The sequence below is a fragment of the Macaca fascicularis genome, chromosome 3 (genome assembly GCF_037993035.2).
Source record: "Macaca fascicularis isolate 582-1 chromosome 3, T2T-MFA8v1.1".
NCBI lineage: Eukaryota > Metazoa > Chordata > Mammalia > Primates > Cercopithecidae > Macaca > Macaca fascicularis.
The window spans coordinates 93,609,521-93,633,601 of NC_088377.1; the positions used below are offsets into that span (position 1 = coordinate 93,609,521).

The following is a 24,081-nucleotide window of genomic DNA, read 5'->3' on the forward strand; positions in this document are numbered from 1 at the left end:
CATTCCTTGGCTTACAGCTGCATAACTCCAGTCGTGCCCACATCATCCCCTGGCCATTTTCCCTCTGTGTGTCTGTCTTCATGTGGCATTGTCCTCTCTGCGTGTGGTTCTCTTTTCTTAGAAGAACGCTGGTCATTTTGGATTAAGGACCACTCTATCCTAGTATTACTTCATCTTAACTAATACATCTGCAAGAACCCTATTTTATATAAAGCACATTCTGAAGTCCCAGGAAGGGCATGAATTTTAGGACACTATTCAACCAGGTACAGAAAATCCCAAGCCTAGATGGCTTCACTAGTAAACTCTATAAGGTACTTAAAATAGAAATAGTGCAATCCAACACAATTTCTTTCATAAAATAGAGGAGGAAGAAATACATTTCACTTCATTTTATGTTTTTCTGTCATGTAAATTCAGACAGAGACATCATAAGGAAAGAAAATAACAGAATTTTACAAACAGATGCAAAAACCCTTAACAAAATATTGACAAACTGAATCCAGCAACATGTAAAATAAATAATATACCATGGCCAAGTAGAGTTTATCCTAAGAATGCCTGCTTGTTTAACATCTGAAAAGCAATTAATGGAATGCACCAAATTAGTATAATAGAGGCCACAATTACATTGTCAGCCCAATAGAAGTAGGAAAATTATTTGAAAAAATTTGTCACCCATTTATGTTAAAATCTCTCAACAAATTGTGAAGGAAAAGGTGACTTCCTCAACCTGATAAAGGACACCTATGAAAACCGTACTTCTGACTTTTTGTATTAAATGATAGCAGACTGAATACTTACCTCTTAAGATGAGGAGGAAGGTAGAAATGTCCATTCTCACCACTTCTAGTCAACATTGTATTGAAGATTCTATTCAGTTTAATAAAAAAAGAAAAATAATAAAGTCATACAGATTGGAAAGGAGTAAGTAAAACTGTATTTTCAGACAACCTAATCCTAAATATGGAAATATCCTAAGGTATCCACAAAAAAAAACTACCAGAACTGATAAGCGAGTTTAACAGGATTCAAAATTGATATACAAAAATTCATATTTATTTTATTTTATTTTATTATTATTTTTGGGGGGGGGGCGGAGACGTAGCCTCGCTCTGTAGTCCAGGCTGGAGTACAGTGGCATGATCTCGGCTCACTGCAACCTCCACCTCCTGGTCTTGGTTCAAGCAATTCTCCCGCCTCAGCCTCACGAATAGCTGGGATTACAGGCATGCACCACCATGCCCAGTTAATTTTTGTATTTTTAGTAGAGACAGGGTTTCACCATGTTGCCCAGGCTGCTCTTGAACTCCTGACCTCATCATCCACCCGCCTCGGCCTCCCAAAGTGCTGGGATTACAGGCGTGAGCCAACGCGCCCTGCTTGATTTTTTATTTATAATAGCACCAAACTTTTAAGAATTAAACTTAAGAAACAATCTTACTCACAATTAATAAAAATATTTAAGAATAAGTTTAACAGCAGAACTCTACACTGAAAACTACAAAACATTGCTAAAAGAAATTAAAGAAGCCTTTATGGAATTGAAGAGATGTGTCATGTCAATAGATTGGAAGATTCAATAGTGTTAAGATGGCAGCACTCTCCAAATTGATCTATAGATTAAACACAATTCTAATCAAAATCCTAATAGGATTTTTTGTAGAAATTAGAAAACTGATTCTCAAATTTATATAGAAATTAAAAGAAGCCAGAACAGCCACAATTTTGAAGAATGCTATTGGAGAATTTACACTACCTGATTTCAAAACTTACTGTAAGTATTACAGTAACTGATACAGTGTGGTATTGGTGTGGGGACAGACACAGACAAATGATACAAAATAGGAAGCCCGGAAATAAACTGGTACATTTACAGGCAACTGATTTTCAACCAAGTTTCCCAGATAATTCAAAGGCAAGAGAGTAGTCTTTTAACAAATGGTTATGGAATAATGGGATATCTATAGGCAAAAAAAAAAGGGTGAGGGAGAATTTAGATACTTATTTCAAATCACACACAATTGTGAACTCAAAATAGAATATAGACCTAAAAGTAAGAGCTAAAACCATAAAACTTCTAAAAGAGGCCGGGCACGGTGGCTCACGCCTGTAATCCCAGCAGTTTCGGAGGCCGAGGCGGGGGAATCATGAGGTCAGAAGATCGAGACCATCCTGGCTAACATGGTGAAACTCCGTCTCTACTAAAAATACAAAAAATTAGCCAGGCATGGTGGCGGGCGCCTGTCGTCCCAGCTACTTGGAAGGCTGAGGCAGGAGAATGACGTGAACCCACGAGGCGGGGCTTGCAGTGAGCCGAGATTGTGCCACTGCACTCCAGCCTGGGCGACAGAGCGAGATTCCATCTCAAAAAAAAAACAAAAAACAAAAAAAAACAACGACTTCTACAAGAAAATCTCCGTGACATTGGATGAGGCAAAGATTCTTAGCACGGTCCAAAAGGAGAAGTTGTTAAATTTTACTTTATCCAATTTAAACACTTTGCTCTCCGCAAAACATCATTAGAAAACCAAAAGATTAGCCACACACTTGGAAGCAATACTTGCAAATCCCATAGACGTTAGTATAGCAATGATTGTTTTAATTAACATGTGTGATAATTTTCAATTTGGAAGGATGCTGTTTTAATATATGTAGTGTGGCACTACGTATATTTAATATATGTAGTGTGGAGAACATAAATTTTAAAGTAAAATAGTTCTGAATTTGAATCACGGGTTAGCCCCTGCTGATCTGAAAGGATTAAAGTATATTGCTTAACCTTTCTGGGCCTCACATTTCTAAGGAAATCTGGAAAGAAGCAATCTCATGAGAATGTGGTGAAGATTAAATGAGATAGAATTTGTAAAAACGCCTAGTAGACAGCCTGAAACACAAAATGGTATTCTAGAAATTTTCATATTTCATGTTCCCAAAATGTATTAAGGTAGAAGGCAGCTATTAAAAAGCATATTTAACAGGTTATGTTTGATAAAATAGAATTTGCTTTTCTCTAATTATAAAAGAACGCTTGGTTTTCATATTTTGGATGAAGAAGAGTACTTTTAAAGAATAAAATCAATTGCAATTCCCAAATCCTGATGATCACTATTGATATTTTGATATATTTTCTTTCAAAATCGTCCAGGTATACATTTGTGGGCTTTGGATCTTGTTCTCTTTTTTTGTTATATTTCGAAATTTGAACAGTTAGGCAGTCAACAAAACATTTGTGAAAATTTTGGCAGTAGTAAGCATTTGTTGTCAGCTGAAAACTTTCCACGTTAGCAAGTAGATTTGTGTATAAACACGGAATAATATTGGGCAGAGTGTAAAATTTTTTTTCTCTCTCTCCCTCTCTCTCCCCCTCTCTCCCTATCGATTTACCTACATATCCGTTCCATGCATCATCTGTCTATCCTCTTTGCAACCATTCATCCATCAATCTATCCATCCACTCATCCATTCATTTTCCTATCATCTATCCATCCATTCTCTATATCTTTATATGTCTAACTATTGGTCTTAGAATGCAAATATTGAAGTGAGTTGAAAAATGAAGTTACATTCTTCTGAAAGAAAAATTCGATTGATTAATTTCTTTAATAATAAAATATGGATTTGTCATTTCGGTTTATACAGAGGACATTTTTTATAAATTGAATGGAGGAAGTCTCAGCTCCAACATTTGACAAAAATGTATATAAAGCACACCTTAAAGTAAAGGAATTTTATTTAAAATGTAGTATAGACAAAAGTGTATTGAAAAGGACAATATTTTCATTATCCAATTATTTCTGAGTGTTTTTTGTTTTTTGGTTTTTGTTTGTTTGTTTGTTTGTTCATTTGTTTTGAGATGGAGTTTTGCTCTTGTCACCCAGGCTGGAGTGCAATCTCAGCTCACTGCAACCTCCACCTCCTGGGTTCAAGTGATTCTCCTGCCTCAGCCTCCCAAGTAGCTGGGATTACAGGTGCATGTCACCACCCCTGGCTAATTTTTTTGTATTTTTAACAGGGACAGAGTTTTGCCATGTTGAGCAGGCTGGTCTCAAACTCCTGACATCAGGTGATCCACCTGCCTCAGCCTCCCAAAGTGCTGGGATTACAGGTGTAAGCCACCATGCCGGGGCCTGAGTGTATTAGGCTTTCACGGGATCTTGCTAAGTAAAATAGTAACTGCTATAAATGTTTTTGCATATTCCCCCTGCAAAAAAAATGAGAAAGTAAAAGATGATTGATTTAACATGTTTTTATAAGTCAGGTAGCATCTAGTTCTTTGCTTTCAATAAAATGGAAGGGGAACTTAATGAAATTGTCAGGTTATAAATCATTTAAAATAATTTTCAACAATAGTTTACTCCAACATGTTTGGCATTTACCTCAGAAGAAGTTCAAAGAATTCTGCGACATTGCTATATCAAAAGTCCTTCAGTTCTGATCTATTTATTCAAGTAAACATGTTTCTCAGTACTTACATGTTTAACAATGAAAAAAAGGAACAAAAGTGACAAAAGGAACCTTGTCTCTTTACATGAATAAGTAGTATTTCTCAACAGACATAGGTACCCATTAAAAAGGCTCAATAATGTCATTAAGAGGTGCAATTCCAATAACATTTTACCTTTATCATCTATAACAGTTTATCAAATTGGCAATCTATTGTTTAGAGAAGTTAATTTTACTAACAAAGAAAACTCAATCCAGACTCCAAATTTGAAGTATCACAGGAAATTAAAATTTTTATTTAAGTTTTATACATGTTTTTAGTATTGAGATCAATTCTAATACTTTATTGATCAATAGTGTGATCAAAAAATAATTTCAACTATAAAAACACATTACATTTGGATAAAATTCGGTGGTTGAAGAAGAATTCAAGGAGGTGGGCTCTTCAATTCAAGAAGAGGAATTATCAATGCAAAATTAATCAGTGTGAAATAAGAGTTTGGTCATGTATTTTTAAGTTGATAAGACTAGATAGAAATCACTATAGTATTTAGATACCTTTGGATACACATAGAAGGTTACTCTAACAGTTCCACTGCAATGTTTACAATCGGTCCAAATTTATATCCTTTGTAACTAGATTGATATCCATTAATAATTTCTTGTTGTCCATTAAAATGTGTAAGTTCATAGTTTTTCAAGTTTATTTTAGAAGATACAGAGTTAAACACTGAAAACCATTAGTTCACAGTCTGCACACTAGATGCTACTTCTTGAAGCCTGTAGTCTGTAGTATGGCCTTCAAGGTGCTTCACAATCTAGCCCCTTCCTACCTCTCTCACTCTTCCTTTCTCACTGACTCTGAATTTTAGTCTTGGCCAACTCTTCTCTTTCTTGCCTCCAATTCTTAAAAAACTCCAAACTTTTTCTCCTTTTTCTGATGAATGGGTTCCTCCTATCCCTTAAGACTCAGCTCCTCTGAGAGGCTATCACTGAGAGGTTACACCAGCGTGCCCCCAAAGTACTACCAGGTCCCTCTATCACAATACTTACGGGTTTCTCAGATTGTTTATTTATATATCAGTTTGCCCCACCGGTCTGTGACTTCTTTTATTCACATGTGTCTCTTCAAGCTTTTGGGCACATAGTAGCTGCGGAAAAGTACATATTGAATGAATGACAGGACGAATGTGTCCTGACATCCTCACTCTCATTTTTTCATTATTCATTTTTAATAAATTTCTAAATCAGCTAACCCAGTCACCCTACGTCTCTTAACACAGTCTACTTATTTCTTCTCACTGCCTTGCTTGGGCTCTGCTCACTCATCGATGCCCTCAGCCTTTGTTTTCTCCACTAATTGCCCAAAACAGTGCCTCTCTGGTTGACAATGTTCTGGCAACGCTGGCAGCTTTGAACCCACTGAGCATTTTCTCATAAAAACAATGTTTCAAGTAGTAGTTAGGTTAGGCCACAGAGTGTAATCTACTCAAATGTAGTGAAAACACTAGTTGTCTGCAATAAAAGAAGATTCAACCCGAGGAAAGTAAAAATGTTGTTGATAATGCAACATACTTTTCAAAGATGAGCTTCTGTGCCTTTATTTTTTAAAGAGTTCGTGGAGAAGATGTGTCTTCCCTGTGGTGGCCTTAGTAGATGGGAGATGAACTAATTTTTGTTAAATGCCTGCTCCGTGCCAGGCACCATGTGCATTTTATGTGTTGTATCACGTAAGTCTCACGATACTTTTGCCAGATGTGCAGATAGCCTTTGCTGTATTACAAACCACCCCACACTTACACGACCATCATTTATGAGCCCAAGATTCTGTGAGGTGGGCATAGTTGGATAATTCTTCAGTTGGTCTCCTGGAGCTCACTCCTGCAGCGGCACTCAGCTGGTAGATGATGAAATGGCAACGGCAGGGTGATCTGGAATGATCTGGGTGGTCTGTTGGCTGAAGCACCTCGGTTTTCCATCATGGGGCCTTTCCAGCAGGTTGACTCAGGCTCACAGCTGCAGTGTCAAAGAGGGGGAAAGTGGAAGCTGAAAAGCTTTTGGAGGACTCAGTTCCAATCTGACACACTGTCCCTTCCTTCACATACTGGTCAAAGAAAGTCACAAGGCCAGATTCAAAGGGCTGGGATATAGACACCATCACTTTATGGGAGGAAGTGCAAAAACTATGTGGCTGTTTCTAATATACCAAACAAGGGGCATTGTTATTCCATTCCGTGGGTGCCAAAATCCTTCCAAATGTACAAATTCATAAGTAATAGAAGCAGTATTTGAGCCCAGATCTCTCTAAACGCCCAGTTCTTCTACTCTGTACTATACCAGAGCACCTTAGGTAGCCTTCCTTTTCCTCCTTTCCATTCTCTTTCTTTCTCCTCCTTTGCCTCTCTCTATCCATGTCCAGACTCTAAGAGGAGGAAGCAGAAGAAAGAAAGGGTGGGATGCAGTGAGATTCACGCCAGAGTTATGTGCCACGGTCTCTGAGTAACTAGCATCTTAGGGAAACAAGGCTAGCAGTAAGACACATTTTAGGTGAATATTTTTACACCTTTCTTTCTTGTTTTCTTTTCGCCAAATATTGTGTTCAAGTCCCAATTTCCCCTGTTACTAGCTGTATACTTGGCAAGGTACTTACCCACTCAGCCTCCATGTGCTCATCTGTAAAATAAGAGTAATAATTCCTACATCTATGAGTTGTGAAGTTCGAATGAGATAATAATATATGCAAAAAACATTTTGAAAACCGTAGGGCACACACTAGCAATGCGATGAATTATTCATGCTTCTACTCGGGGTCAAAAAGGAAGTATAGTCATGCTGACTGTGGTTCTGAAAACTGCCAGGTGCTTTCAAGGCTTTTCAGCGAAGTGTGGGTTTCAGACAAATGGGAAATCTAATAGACCGCTCTCTGCAGTTGGCTTCATTTCCAGCCAGCACAGATATGATTATAATTAGAGTTTCAAGAGTCTGTTTCACATCAAAAGGATTCCTTGGCCCAGTCTGCAGTCTACCTGAGGTATGTGGCCAGACATGATCCCTGTGGCAGGTGTTTTTATTCGGGCCCATTTGCTTCTTTTCCTGTGCTACCAGGAGTGTCTGTTTCTATTATACTCATTATTTTCAGATACCAGGTGAGAAGAGACTTTCCATATGTGAGATTTCAGATGGTGACCACTGAGCAAAATGCATAGCTCTCGCCCCCTCTCCTCACTTCCTAAATGAACAGCAGCTCAGACAAATTCACTTTAACTGAGCCAGGCCTTTTATTAGAAGCCAGAGAATAGTCTGTAATGGTAGGAATTACTCTGCCCATGCATTTCTCCCAGGAAAAACATTCGTTAGCCTGTCAAGGAAGTGAAACCTCTTATTAGAAACTGTAGAAAAGTCCATTTCTCCATTTTTGGATTCAGAACACATCTCACTGCACACCTGAAATTAACAATTCAACTGGAAGGAGAGGTGAGCCCACTGGAGACAGGTGGAGATGGCTGAGTGAGCAGGACTCCAGATCAGAGCTCAGCCCAACCTGGGTGTTCATGATTTCAAACCCCATTATGGCCTTTTCTGCAGGGTGCTTTTGATCATCATAACTCTTCACTGGGCAAAGTGATGATAGCAGTAGGACTCACCCAGTGTTCAGAGACAGATTTTTTTTTTTTTTTGCTTCTTTTTATCTAGCTAATGATTTTCCAATTTTAGCCAGCAGTTCTGAGAAGCCACAACTGTCATAAGAGTCCTTGATGGGATTTCTCTGAGTAAAATTCAGAAGAAAAGCCCACATGTGTAAGTACAAAGAAGCAGGTTGGTTTCAAGCTGCCCCATTCGCCTTGCATTTATCCTTCTAAGCCGTGGATTAAAACAAATGCTAATGATGGAGTTGAATTTTCAGGGAGAGGAAACAGCATCCAAGGTTTATGATCACTGGGGTCATAGGAATGGAGACTCCTCAAGGACAGACTCCAAGGAAAGGTCACTTTATGCCCTACAGTCACCCACTATTCCTGCTGCACCAAACTATTGTTGGTTTTCGATTCTTGCATCTCATCAAGTCTATTATGCCATTGATTGCAAGAATATTATTTTAGGTATTAATGAGAAAGAAAAGTTGCTGCTAATTGAAGTGAGAAACATATGGAGAAATATACCGGGATGTTTCAGGCCACCAAGTCTTGTTTCTCTCTTGGGAGTGCCTCTTCTCTCACCTGCTCTTCTCCTACCTGTTATGGTCTCTCCAAAATCACATCTCCCATAGCTTTTGACTGGTATTTACCATCCAGTTCATGTGATTTTTGGAAATTCATTGTGAGCTTCCTGTGAACAAAGATCATATTTTATTCATCTGGGGCCCATCAAAGCCATGGGAGGACACAGTGCTCCAGCATTTCTGCCCCTTCAACCACTTGAGGATGCAGCAGGAGGTGCCATCTATGAAGGAGAGAGCAAGCCCTCACCAGACACCAAATCAGCTGGTGCCTTGATTTTAAATTTCCCAGCCTCCAAAACTGTGAGAAATGAATTTCTATTATTAGAAATTACACAGTCTCAGGTATTTTGTTATAGCTGCGTGAACAGACTAACATACAACCCAGTCTCCACTGTATTCTTCCTTGATTGTGAGCAGCAGCACATCATGACCACATGCTGCAGAAGCTGCTGTTTGGCCCTAGAGAGGGCACTGGCTGTTTCATGCCAGAATGAGGAGTGGAGCCATGTCCACAAGTGGAGACTGGAACAGAGAGGAAGTAACTTGGGTGAGATGACTGAGCTGGGAAGCAACTGAAGGTGCATCCATTAGCCCTTTGCTAGGGAGCCCCTAGCAACCAACCACTGTAATGCAACTCATGTGGCTCTTCGCTTGAGGCCAGGAGTTTGAGACCAGCCTGGCCAACACAGCAAGACCTCATCTCATATATATCTATATACACATACATATGTGTGTGTGTGTGTATATATATATTATATTGTATTACATATGTAATATATATTATATTGTATTACATTATATTGTATTACATATGTAATATATATATTACATATTTTATATATATATATTAAAAAAAACTTAAAGTCTCTTGCCTTTATTCTCCGACCCAGGCACAGTGCCAGGAACTTAGAGTTAGAGATGATAAGACCCCATTCCTGCCCTCAAGGAACATATGGTCTAATTCTAAACTCTCAGAAATAAAGTTTCAGAAAGGTGGGTACCTTGTTCAAAGTCACACCATTTGTAAGTGGCTCAAGTTTATGTCAAAGCCTCTCTCTTTTCAACTGCACCATACTGCATCCTCTTATCACATAGCAATATAATTACTTATCATTATTTTTTAGTTGTAGTTGTTAAAATTTATTTAGCTCCACCTTTCACCCATCTTAATAGGTGATTATCAGAGACATAAACTAGGGTGTAAAAGTACATTATTAATGCCAAAAATATTTACTTGTATTAAATGCATTGGATATATTCATAGTAAAAGTGAAATTGGTTATCTCTGGGTGGGTTGAGTGATGTTTATTATCTTTTCTTATACTTTTCTGTATTTTGTAAAATTTAAAAAATAAGTTTGCATTGTGTTTGTATTTTTTGAAAAGTTATTTTTTAAATAAAACAAATGTATATGAAAACGCAAGACCATAAAGTGCTGATAAGCATCAGCTACTAAATTAATTGCAATGTAAGGAAATCCTCAAGTGCCATGCATTAGGTTAGAAACACAGCCAATCAACCTTGATAGTTAGTGGTGATCAATGCATCCTCCAGTAGGTACTCTCAGAGCCCAGGAAGACCGTGGTAATCCAGATTTCACTGTTGCAGATGTGGTGAACCTTTCTCTCTGTCCAGAGACAGGGGACAGAACATCGAGGCCAAAACACCATCAGACATTGCAGCACCTAGAAGGTAGAAGTCTCTCATTTCTTCATCAGCAATCTCTCATTTTATAGAAGATTTTACTTCTTTATGTATAGAAATGCCCAATTTTATTGTTCATATCCGTTATCAGCCACCTTCCCTCAAGGAATCCTGCTGGGAATTTGGTTTAACTGATACCATGTGTGTAAATGTGGGTCTGTAGCTCCTTGCACAGAGGGACAATCATGAGCCTACTGCTGGCCCAGGCTCCCTGGAACATCTTTTGTAGGACATAAACCTTCCTTTGCCTCCTTAGAAATGAACCTCTGCCAGCAAGTGTCCATTCTTCTTACTGCAATGGAATCTAACAATTTCTTCTCACATACTGATTGATCTTTGACCAACCACTTGTTTATAAGGAAAAAAAAAGAGTCCCTTTTCTCTGGAAAAAAAGGTTTGGCTTTCCCCTGCTGCTCAGAAAATTAAGGCAAGTGATAGAATCTTCTAGGAATGTCAGCCTAGGAGCTCTAGGCATTCACACTTACCACATATCAAAGTAACAGAAGGAATATATTCCTAACTTAATACAATTGTCCATCTAGACACTTACCATGTTCATGCATGCTTTCAAGTAGTATGCTTTGTAGCTGTGAGCTAAAATAATATTTTACAATGTGTTATGATTTCAAAGACACACTCAGTTTCACTTTTGTCTCATTTAACCATCACAGCATCCCTATGGGAAACATATTACCTGCTTTGCAAGGAGGAAACCAGGTTCAGAAAGGCCACATGGTGAGTTCAAGATTACTAAGTCAGGACTCAATCCCAGATCTTTCGACTTCAAATGCTAGGCAATTTCCATCGCTTTTCCAAAATTAAAAATTGTATCCTGGATTCCCCTCCTGCCAAGCGAATGTGTAGGATGGGAATGATCCTATTCTGCAGCCATCTACTGCGGAAAGGAGAGAAAGTGAGGGAAGAGAGAAGCTAATATCTGTTGAACTTCTGCTCCATGTGGGCTGTTTTCCTTGCACTAGCTCATGTAAACATCATCACTTTCTCTGTTTTGGAAAGGTTGGCCTTCTTAAGGACACACACACACACACACACACACACACACCCTTTCTTTCTCCTGTCTCTCCAGTTCAGTTTTCTGTAGGACACTAATGACATGTTCTTGTCCTCCCTGGCAGGGTGTGTGCTGGTGGTGTCTGTGATTGAACAGCTCGCTCAAGTTCACAACTCGACGGTCCAGGCCTCGATGGAGAGACTTTGCAGCTACCTGCCTGGTAAATATGGGACGGGTCATGCTGCTGGGGGTCTGCTTGTCCTCTCACTCCTGAGTCATCATGACTGCCTTTACTTCCTGCCCATGCTGACAGAGAAGAATCTGATTATGCTATTTCTGTAGGTTGATATTCTTATGGGGCTCAAATTAAAACAAACAAAAAAAATGATCTAGACAAGTTCTCCCTGACATTCCTTTTCCATCATGGCACAATGAAATTGCTGTGGACCCTTAGGGAATAAACTGTTGAATGGCTGCCACATTACTAATAATTTGCTTACCTACTGATCATTGCCTTAAGTAGTAAGAAGTCAAAATAATGAATAAATAATTTTATGTTAACATGACCAACATTAACATTCCAAGATGTACACCTAGCCCTACCAACACAGAGCTTTGGGTTGGGAGAACAACTGATCTCAAAATTTCAAATGGGAAAATAATCTAGAACATTTCATTAATTTAAACTGGATCTCAATAAAGTACCTTATACACCCACCAAAGGAAGAAATTGATTGAGTTCAAGCAAATTGCATATTTGTTTTTCAGTATTAGTAGAAATAAAATATTAATCATATTTCCATTATAGAATACTGTTACTCAAACAGTCATAATGAATAAACTTTTTTGAGAGTCAAATTTTTATTCACTTAATGGGAACTAATTCATCTAAGGTGCCTACATTATTTTTTCTGTTAAGTAAGGTAGCTGGAATAATGGCAATTGTATCTTTGATTGACACAGTATGCTGTGCCAATAGCATCAAAGTCTTTTCAGAGAAGTTATTGCCTTTAGTCATAATATGCATTCACAGGCTAAAATGTTTAGAATTCAAAAACAAAGACTGTGAGAGGATAATACACAAACACGTGTGTTTAGAATGTCCCAAATGGACCGTTAATATTTTAACATATTCACATCATAATTACATCTTTCTTTTGCGAAGTTAAAACATGGCACCTATACTTGGAACGCTTCAGCTTTCCCTTCCTCCAGTTCCATTCTCCCCTGCCCCACCTCCCTAGCAGGAACCCCTTCAAGTGAACTAAATGGGTATCGTTCTTGTCAGATTTTGTATTTACACATTCACTTGTATGGATTCATGAATAATGTGTAATATTGTTCTGCCAGTAATTTTTTTGGTTTTTCTTTGTAAAAACAAGACAAAAGTAGAAAACCATGAGAAGCAAATATATAGCTTCATTGGTTACTGAAAGATGAACGCCCTTGTAAACATAGTCTGGGTCAAGAAAGAACAGATCAATGGCGTCCTCTGAAGTCCCATTCACATGCCCCATCCCATCCTCCCCCTGCAAAAAGCTCAATGTGCTGATTTTTAAAGTAAAATTATTTTATTGCATTTCTTTATAGCTTTATCACTCAGTGGGCATCCCTAGATACCATAACCTTGCCCAGTATTTACAATTTTGATGTGTCTTTTGAGTTTATTTTAATCTGTAAGTTTCCTTTCCACCCCTTCCTTTTTCTTCTCACTTAGCTGTGGAACTTGACCTGTGGAGTTTCCCACAGTCTGGATGGTGTTGATTGCATTCCTGTAGTATAATTAAGTATGTTTCTCTGTGCTCTGTATTTCCTGAAAATCGGCAGCTTGATCAGAGGTTTGATCCTTTTCCAATCTGATTCCTTTGACAAGCCTACAAATGATATTGTTTTCTTTCATCAGGAGGCTGCCATAGGTGCTTTTATCTTTTATGTGTTTTTTTTTCTTCTCCTTCTTTTTTGTTTTTTAGACAAGGTCTCAGTCTGTCGCCCAGGCTGGAGTGCTCACTGCAGCATTGACCTCCTGGGTTCATCGAGATCCTCCTGCTTCAGCTTCCCAAGGATCTGAGACTACAGGCATATACCATCACACCAGCTAATTTGAAATTTTTTTGGAGGGACAGGGTCTCTCTGTGTTGCCCAAGCTGGTCACTAACTCCTGGCCTCAAGTGATCTGTCCACCTTGGCCTCCCAAAGTGCTGAGATGACAGGTCCATTGTGAGCCTCTGTGCCAGGACTCTCTTTTGGTGATCGTCGCAGTTGTCGATGTTCAATGATGAGATCTATTAATTCATTGGGATTTTAAAACTGTGATATTCAAATCTATTATTTATTTCTTACTTATTAATTGACATATATTGGACACTTTCTCACATCATATTTTAGAGACATTTTTCCCACAGTACTTAGTGGAAAGGCATCTAGGAAAGGCAGGATAAATGTTTGATTCTTTTCTTGTATCAGTTTTCAAGGTAATGCATTGGTTTTCTGTTATCATCTCACAGCAAGCAATTAGTTTTTCCTTAAAATATCATGATAAACTTACGAACTTAAGCATACTGATGGGTTTCAGTCAAGTGCAATTATTATCCTTATGAAGCGCAGATGATCCCATTGAGCTTTGACCAGTGGCACCTCCTTCAAGCTGACTCAAGTCCTTTGCACATGAGCCTCAGTCACCTTCAATAGTTTCCTCACTAACTGGTATGACAAAGTGTTCCAGCCGTATCTTGTACATATCAAGCCCAAGGCTTGAAATCAGTCATTTCTCTTAAAAGTCCTGGTTTCTTTTAGTGAGAAATAATGTTTCAAGACCATAAACCAGATGCTTAGGAATGTTCATTATTGTTACTGAATTGGCCACTCTTTTTTTTTTTTTTTTTTTTTTTTTGAGACAGTCTTGCTCTGTTGCCCAGGCTGGAGTGCAGTGACTCGATCTTGGCTCACTGCAACCTCTGCCACCCTTGTTCAAGAGATTCTCCTGTCTCAGCCTCCCGGGTAGCTGGGAATACAGGCGCCTGCCACCACACCTGGCTAATTTGAGTTGACCATTCTTTCTAGGCCTCTTCAGTGGACAGAAATAGGAAACCTATGTATATTCATTTACACATGTCAACTTTAAGATAAAATATCTGAATTCATACTGACACTTCAAATTCAAGTTCAGAACCACAAATTTTTTTCTTAAAGTCTTCTGTATTGTATCTATATCTCCTTTCCACACAAAGTCCCAATTGTAAAGCACAAAGGGATTACTAGAATTTAAATCTCCAATCATTACTCATTTACCCATCCTTCCTTGCACATAAAACAGTCTCAGAATATCAATTCTAATGCTACTATCATTAATATATTTTCTAATTCTTATGAGCAGTTAAAATTGTTTTTTTGCATCTGCCTTTCCCATTTCTCTACCCTTTTTAATCATTGTCCTACATTATCTGAGCATATAACCACTGCATATAACACCCGTTCCCTTTTCACCCTCATTTAGTCTTAGCTGCATCAGCACCTAATGATTAATGTTCACCACCAGCCCTTATATGAGTTGTCTCTCTAGTTGAATTGTTGTCTAAAGTTCATTCCTCCAGAAGGGCTCATAGCAACAAGTATTACTTGCATTCTTGCATGTTGATAACAGGCTGTCTGTGCCCTTTATACAAGAAAGTCAAGGCTTTTCTGTATATAAAACTCCTTGGCACATAATGTCTTTCCCTGAGCATCTTAAATACAGTATTCAAAAGCCTATTGATAATCTAATTGACCTTGTCCTTCCAAGTTATTTGCTGTTTATACTTTGAAGTTCAGAGGATTTGTTTTCTATAACATTTAGTCATCTAACTAGAAGATAACTTGGCCAGCTGCTGTGTATTGATGTTGTCAGCCATGCAGTGCGCTCTCTCGATGTGATTTCAAATATACATTTTCTGATTTTAGGAATGTTTTAGTGTTTGTTCGGCTTCCTTGATTTTGTTTCTTTCCTCTGGGATTTCTATCATCCACATTTTGAATCTTCTTTGCCTGTCTTTGCTATTTTGCCCATCTCTTGAATGTATTTTAATCTCTTTATTTATTTTTTATCTTAAAATTGTTCCTGCTCTCCACCTTCTATTTCACTCAAGACCTCATCTACTGTTTTCACTTGTTCTTGTATTCATTCTAGTTGAGATTTCACTTCTTTATTCTTTATGCCATGTTTTATTTTTTCCTGAGTTCTTTTATTCCATATCTGAGTTTTTCTAATTCTTATTCTTGTTATTTTTTCATGTCTTATATCATTTTATTAATGCCTCTTAGCTCATTTTAAAATAATATGTTTAGAAATAATATGTTATGTTTTAATCCTTTTTTGGCATGACTTTCTGGCATGCTTTTACTATCTGCAGGGATGTTATTCTGTTCCTTAATCTTTGTCTTCTTATAATAACTTTGTATGGGAGTTGACCTAGATCCATTTCTGTTGCTCATTTTTATGTGAAATTAGTTTTCAAAAACCCTTAGAAAGAGACGTGGTTCAGGGTAGTTTTTCTAAATGCACAGAGCTCCTTCTTCTGTTGTTTTGGGGTAGTGTTAAAAAAAATTGTGGCAGCTTGCTTTCTGAGATTTTCTGACTGTTTTCCTATTCACTTTCATCTGGACTTTCTCTATACCCAGCAGTTTCTCCTCAGTGTGTGCCTTGCCCTGGAAGGGAGCTCCAGTGGGTCCCTTGTGGGTGCCAGATGACTCTAGTCCCTAATTCTCTCTAGTCTTGAACTCCTTGCATTCACCAACTATTGATTGCACAAAACCCCTCCCTGTCCAGCGGTTGTTCTCTAATTGGCCCGCCATGCTTTCCACCCAACACCTGTCAGCTATCTGGGGATTCTCCTGTTCTCAGTTTTATCTGTAATCCATTGCTTCCCTCTACTTTCTCCCTTACAGAAGTTGATGGCCCATAGGTCTTGTGGTTGTAAAATGGTTTATTCTTACCTAATTGCACATTGGGGTTCATGGATATGCCCAGCTTTGTGGTAACTGCTTTCTGTGGGTTTTCGGTCTTGCTATTCTTTTTTTTTTTTTTGGAGACAGAGTCTTGCTCTGTCACCTAGGCTGAGGTGCGGTGGTGCAATACCCCGGCTCACTGCAACCTCTGCCTCCCGGGTTCAAGCGATTCTCCTGCCTCAGCCTCCCAAGTAGCTGGGATTACAGGACCCATCACGACACCTGGCTAATTTTTGCCTTTTTAGTAGACACGGAGCTTCGCCATATTGGTCAGTCTGATCTTGAACTCCTGACCTCAGGTGATCTGCCTGCCTTGGCCTCCCAAAGTGCTGGGATTGCACTCCTTTTTTTTTTGTAGAGATTCAAAGAGATTTCAAAATTCTGCCGCCTCCACCACCATCTTTCCATACTCCTCCCGTGCAAAGGCTTTAATTTGACGTCAATGGTCTACTGTACGCATTGCTCAGCAAGTTTTTGTTTTTCACACAACATGATTTTATGATCTATACATGTTAAGGCATATAGGCCTAGGTCAAGCCTCTTAATTACTCTATACTTCTCATATAAGTTCTGTATTTTATTTCTTTATTCCTGTTGAGCATTCACAATTTGTTATAAGCTTTACTTTGTATTTTCACATCTCTGAGTTACAGAAGAAGAAGAAAAATATTATTACCATTTTACGGAAAGAAAACAGTGAAGAGCAGTCACAGTTATCATTAAGCCTTGTTTTAACTGGTTGCCTTTCGTGTGATAGACAACATTGGCAGGTATAACCTCGAGTTAGATGTTCTCTTTTTTGGCAAAGTTGCGTCATCCAAAGGTGAAAGACTGACTAAAAATCCTATTTCCTAGATTATTCCCTCTTCTTAATATACTAGCAAAATATAAAACAACCCAACACAGGATTGCTGGTGTTCAAGGTACCATCTTAGCTTCTTCTGACTTCGAACAGGAAATGTCAGAGCCTGATAAGATCAGGTGAGAGGCTGAAAGTCAGATTCTGATGAAGTGGAAGCTGGTATTTCACCAAGGGAAACAAGGTTGATATTTTGGTTTTCAATGATGGGTTGCCTTTTCAATTGGAGCAATTTTAAAGGATTAAGAAGGTTGTTGGGGGTTATTTTCATTTTATCAATTCATGTTTTACCTCCAGCTAAAAATAGAACACTCAGTTCAGGTTAAAGGACACCATGGGCAGTATTGCTTCCATTTTATGGATGAGGAAAACAGGACACAGAAACAGAATTGTTATGTGAGTTGTATGGGGTGGCAAAAATAGATGTTCTCCTAGCTGAGGATTTCTCCTGGAAGACTTACTAGGCCTGACCCACAGCGTCTACTGGGATCAAGCATTGCATTGCCTTCCATCTGGTAGGCCAGGTGAATGGGGGATAGAAGGATATGAAATTAAGCACATAAACACACAATTATTTTTAAATTATTTTTTAGTGAAGTATTACTTTCACCTCCAAAGCTAAAAAAAAAGTACAAAAATCAAAGCTTTAGCAGGGAAATCACGTAAGCACCATTCTTGAGAATAATCTCTTAGTAAATCATGTTGCCTTTCCCTGTGCCCTATAAGACAGTTTTTTCCTAATCGTGCAAAGCATTTCCAACCTTCAGTTTCATCCACTGCTTTTGCCTTTGGCTCTCATTAGGAAGCACCTTGGAAGAATCTCAGAATTGTTAATGAAAAAATGATTAATGGAATCATTCTCACTAGTCAGGGGTCAACAGAATCATAAGCCCTGAGAGTCTTGCTATAACTTCACTTTCTTGGGTCACCTATGCAGAAATCCTATCTCCGTAGAATATAATTGTTAAAAGCTCATGTAGTCTTAAAAGAAAGAAGGCACTTCGTGCCTACTCTGGAGATTCTGAAAGTCTGAATGCATCCTAGAATATGTACTTGTAAAATAGTGTGGTTGGCCAGGCGTGGTGGCTCATGCCTGCAATCCCAACACTTTAGGAGGCCAAGGCAGGCGGATCACAAGGTCAAGAGATCGCGACCATCCTGGCCAACATGGTGAAACCCTGTCTCTACTAAAAATACAAAAAGTAGCTGGGCATGGTGGCATACGCCTGTAGTCCTAGCTGCTCAGGAGGCTGAGGCAGAAGAATCGCTTGAACCCTGGAGGTGGAGGTTGCAGTGAAATGAGATTGCACCACTGCACTCCAGCTTGGCAACAGATCAAGACTGGCTAAAGAAAAAAAAAAAAAAAATTATGTGGTCACTTGGTCATACTGTGCTTCAAGTTTGTATATAATAATGTATACATATTGTATGAAATAATGTATACATATTATACATATAACAATGTATAACAATACCTGCTACACTTGAGATAGAATAAAATATCAAATAAAATATCCTAAGCACATTGAAATGTATACTACAAATAATAACGCGTTTTGGAGTAAAATATTTTAATCTCAGTTGAACTACTTGCTATGTTTGTGATCTTAAGCTCTCTAAGTCTTAATGTTCTTGTCTACAGAATGAAGATAAAAATAATTACTCCCTCATAAGATTCTTATGAGAAAGAAAGTGATAGTAAACATGAAAGTAACTTACAAATTGGAATGTCCTACATTTTATTTACACATACATCTCTATACATGCAAATTATGATAACTACTTAATTGGTCTTATTTTAACTCTTTTTGCCCTTTGGAATAGCCACATTTTCTTTTTTCCTGTGCTGTTCCAAGTCTCTTTTAATCTGTAGAAATTAAGTATTCCTGTATGTTCCTTGTCACAGGCAGAGTTTAACAGTATAATTTTTACTTTAGCTAGGTTACTGTCAATATGTAAATGCCAAATTTTTCTTCAGGTGTGTCAGTAACAATCAGGTTACCATCTGATCATGGCTGACTGGGAATAGCTGGCTCTTTCCGGAGATTTTGCATATTTCTGCTTCGTACCCTTCGGTGTTGATCTCAGAATTTAGCTCTCAGAGGGCATCTCATGTCCCACATCAGCCATTGCTCCAGGCGCCTCTCAAGCTAACAGTCACAGAAGACACTATCGGAAACTGTTCAAATGGTCCTGGCTCAGGGAGGGAGGAACCTGCAGCCGTCTGCTTTGACTTGAGCTAAACAGAATTCTAAGACACACACACACACACACACACACACACACACACACACTGCTTATCTTACCAGAAAGAAGATGAATTTTCTCTGCCTTTCAGCCAGTATTAGAAGTTTATCAAAGAACACCCTAATGTCCGTTTTTAAATTGCTCTGCTCTAGGCTAAGCCAGTTCTGCATTAGCAGTACTTTTAACTTTTTTCCAAAGCTCCTTCACTTAATTTGGAATGTCTCTTACAAAAGTCCCCAAACTTAGCAGACACTATAGTGAAAGGGACCAAATCCTACACCCACATTTTTCAGATGAGGAAACGGAAGTCCAGAAAGGGGATGCAATTTCTCCAAGGCCAGAAGCCAGTGGGCTGGTACTGAACGAAATGCAGGTCTCTGAGTATACTATGACATCAGAGCTTCTTGACCCTCTCCACAGTAGCACCCCTAAAAAGGAGCCCAAGGGAGAGGGAATCTGTTTTTAAACACTTTTATTAAGCTACAATTCACATACTATACAGTTCACTCATTTAAAACGTACAATTTAGTGACTTTCAGTATAGTCATAGAGGTGCATGTTAATCAATCACCACAATCAATTTTAGAACATTTTTGTTACACAAAAGAAATGACATGCCTTTTAGCATCCCCGAAACACCCACTCTTTCCAGCCTTAAGCAAACACTGATCTACTTTCTGTGTCTATGACTTTGCCTGTTTTGGGCATTTCATATAAATGGAATCATACAATATCTGGTCTTGTGTGACTGATTTCTTTCCCTTAGCATAGTGTTTTAGAGATTCCCTATGTTGTAGCATGTATCATAACTTTATTACTTTTCATGGTTGAATAATATTCCATTGTATGGGTATACCACATTTGTTTCTCTATTAGCTGATGGATATTTGAGCAGTTTACATTTCTTGGCTGTTATGCAAAATACTGCTATAAATATTTGTGTACACGTTTCTGTGTGGACACATGTTTTTGGTTCTACCATATATATATACACATACATATATATATGGTGTATATACATACATATATATACACACATATATATGCTGGATCACATAGTAACTCTATGTCAAACAGTCTGAGGAGCTGATAGGCTGGTTACAAACTGGCTGCACCAGTTTACATTCCCATCAGCATTGTACAAGCTTTCTGATTTCTCCACATCCTCACCAACACATATTATTCTCTCTTTTATTAAAGCACATTATAGTGGATATGAAGTTGTATCTCATTTTGGCTTTGAATTGCATTTCCTTGGTAGCTAATGACGTTGAGTATCTTTTCATGTGGCTTTTGGACATTGGTATATCTTCTTTGGAAAACCGTCTATTCAGATTCTTTGTACATATTTTAATTGGACTATTTGTCTTTTTATTATTGAGTTGTAATAGTCCTTTATATATTCTAGTACTGTGATAGGCCATTTGGTATATGATTGGCAAAATTTTTCTCCCATTCTGTGAGTTGTCTTTTTACTTTCTTGTTGGTGTTCTACGAAGCACAAAACTTATTTTTATTTTAATGAAGTCAAGTTTGTCTGGGTTTTTTTCTTCTTTTGCTTGTGCTTTTGGTGTCATATCTAAGAAAACATTGCCTAACCCAAAGTCACTAAGATTTATGCCAACGTTTTCTTGTAGGAATTTTACAGTTTTCACTCTTACATTTAGGTCTTTGACCCATTTTGAGTTAATTTTTGTATATAGTGTGAAGTAAGTGTCCAAATTCATTCTTTTGCCTGTGGCTATCCAGTTGTCCCAGCACCATTTGTTAAATTCCTCCAATGAAATGGTCTTTGCACTTTTGCTGAAAATCACTTGACTGAATGTTAGGGTTTGTTTCTGAACTATCGATTCTATTTCATTGATCCGTATGTCTGTCTTTATGTTAATACCATGCTATCTTGATTACGGTAGCTGTCTAGCTTTGAAATTGGGAAATGTCAGTCCTCCAACTTTGTTCTTTTCTTTCAATGTTGTTTTGGTGTTCTGAATCACTTGACTTTTCGTATGAATGTTAGGATCTGCTGCTCAGTTTCTGCAAAGAAGTTAGCTAGGCCTTTCATAGAGATTGCATTGAATCTGTGGATCAGTTTGGGAAGAATTGCTTTCTTAGCAATATTAAGTTTGCTAATTCATGAATATGCAATGTCTTTCCATTTATTTAGGTCTCCTTTAACTTCTTTTAACATGTAGTTTTCAGAGTATATATTTTGCACTTTTTTTTTTTGGTTAAGTTTGTTCCTATGAATTTAGTTCTTTTTGATGCTACTGTAAATGGAATTGTTTTCCTTAATTTCAGTTTTTATTTGCTCACTCACTTCTGCTATATAGAAATACAATTGGTTTTGCATATTGATCTTGTATCCTGCAACCTTACTGAACTTTTTTGTTGGTTCTTATAGTTTTTAATAGATTCCTTAGGATTTTCTACATAGAAGATCACATCAGCTACAAGATAGTTTTACTTCTTTACTTTCCAAACTGAATGCTTTTTATTTCTTTTTCTTGCCTAATTCTCCTAGCTAGAACTTATAATGTTGAATAAAAGTAGTGAATGCAGATATTCTTATATTTTCCTAATACTGAGGGGACAGTATTTAAACTTTCACCACTAAATATCATGTTAGTTGTCAGGTTTTTTGTAGATAACCTTTATTAGGTTGAGGACATTCCCTTTTATTCCTAATAAAATCATGAAGCAGTGCTATATTTTGTCAAATATCTTCTGCCTATATTGGATAATCATATAGGTTTTGTTGTTGTTGTTGTTGTTGATAGGGGAGTAATACGTTAACTGATTTTCAGATGTTAAACCAATTTTGCATTCCTGGGATAAATCCCACCTGATCATGGTGTATAATTTCTGTATAGCTGGATCTTATTTGTTTGTATTTTGTTGAGGATCCTTGTGGTTATATTCATGAGAAGTTCGGGTCTACATTCTTTCGGAGGAAGGTTTCTGGTATTAGTATCAGGGTAATATTAACTTCACAAATAAGTTAAGAAGTGGTCACTCTGCTTCCATTTTTTGGTAGAATTCTTGATAAATTGTTATTAATTCTGTAACTTTTTGGTAGATTCACCAGTGAATCCTATCTGGTGAAGCTGTCTTATCTTAGGCTTTCTTTTGTGGGAGGTTTTAAATTACTAATTCAATCTCTTTACTTGTTATATGTTTCTTAAAAATGTCTATTTATTCATGAGTCCATTTGGGCATTATGTGTCTTTCTAAGAATTTTTTATCTTATCTAAGTTGCCTAATTTATTGCCATGCACCTGTTCATAACATTCCCTTATAATCCTTTTTATTTCTGTAAGGTCACTCGTAATGTGAGGACACAGTTTTAATTGCCTACTTCAAGAGCACAATTTATTTATTTATTTATTTATTTGTTTATTTATTTATTTGAGATGGAGTTTCACTCTTGTTGCCCAGGCTGGAGTGCAATGGTGCGATCTCGGCTCACTGCAACCTCCGCCTCCCGGGTTTAAGAGGTTCTCCTGCCTCAGCCTCCCGAGTAGCTGAGATTACAAGCGCCAGCCACCACACCCAGCTAATTTTTTGTATTTTTAGGAGAGATAGGGTTTCACTATGTTGGCCAGGCTGGTCTCAAACTCCTGACCTCTGGCGATCCACCCCTCCCAAAGTGCTGGGATTACGGGCGTGAGCCACTGCGCCCAGCTGAGCACAGTGTATTTAAAGTCTCATACTTTTTTATCTAAAAAGTCATATAATATATCTATATTAATACAAAAATAATATTTAACATTATTTAACATTAAGCAAAATTGAAGTACCAGGGAGCATTGCCGTATTTATCTTGTTTCACCACTCCATCATCCAGCAAGGTCTGGGCCCCCTATGTGAGATGCATCATGACAAGATAGATTCTCCTCAATGAGGGCTTTCTATCTCTTTCTAGGACAACTGATCCATCCCTAACTCTGCTAAGATCCTCAGTTGAATTGCCAGAGCTCCACAATAGACTCACAAACTGGAGAAACAGGACCAACAGGTTTCATTGTGGGAAGGACGAACTCACAAAACATTCATGTGCTCTCATAGGAGGTGGGGGGAGATTATGTTGTTAGTAGGCGTATGTGTGTGGAGTGTATCTGTGTCCTATGATGAAGGTGGCAGTGCAGGATCACCTGTAACTGTCATCTCCTTTTATCTCTGGGATAATAACAGCAAAAACTAATGACCCCAAGTGAAGTATTTTCCTTCGAATAAACACCAGAAAAGACCATTTGTAACAGAGCTATGTTTCAGATTATTGACTTTAATGCAAGTCTCATTTCTTTCAACTTCAACAAATGAAGTCATAGCCGATATTCCCTGTAGAAAAAAAAGAAAAGAAAAAGAAAGAAAAGGAAAATCCAACATTTAACTGTGTTTTTAGAATAAATTGCTTATCTTTAACCTGGACGGTTAGGTGGCATTCACATAAATCTGAGATGGAAGTGATATTTAATGCATACAGTAGCTGTAACGTTTCCTTCAAATCCTTAAAATTTAATATTCAAATTAATCATAAGTTAATCACTCAGCTCCAGTTCCTAGTAAAGATAATCATTATTAAGGTGTGTTAAATTCGTTGCAATAAAAATATAT

The 24,081-nt window shown here is 37.8% G+C and overlaps 1 protein-coding gene across 11 annotated transcripts in view; it reads left to right on the forward strand.

Moving 5' to 3' along the window:
* AOAH (acyloxyacyl hydrolase) overlaps nucleotides 1-24,081 on the forward strand; it is a 206,425-nt gene that overhangs the window by 19,896 nt on the left and 162,448 nt on the right. For 6 of the 11 annotated variants that reach the window (XM_074035229.1, XM_065542124.2, XM_074035228.1 and 3 more), the window contains exon 2: nucleotides 11,506-11,601. In XM_074035229.1, the coding sequence (XP_073891330.1) occupies nucleotides 11,506-11,601 (96 nt within the window). Of the gene's footprint in view, nucleotides 1-10,117; nucleotides 10,358-11,505; nucleotides 11,602-24,081 lie in introns of those variants that run through there. The other 5 variants (XM_065542123.2, XM_065542128.2, XM_065542125.2 and 2 more) reach the window with 5 other exon arrangements.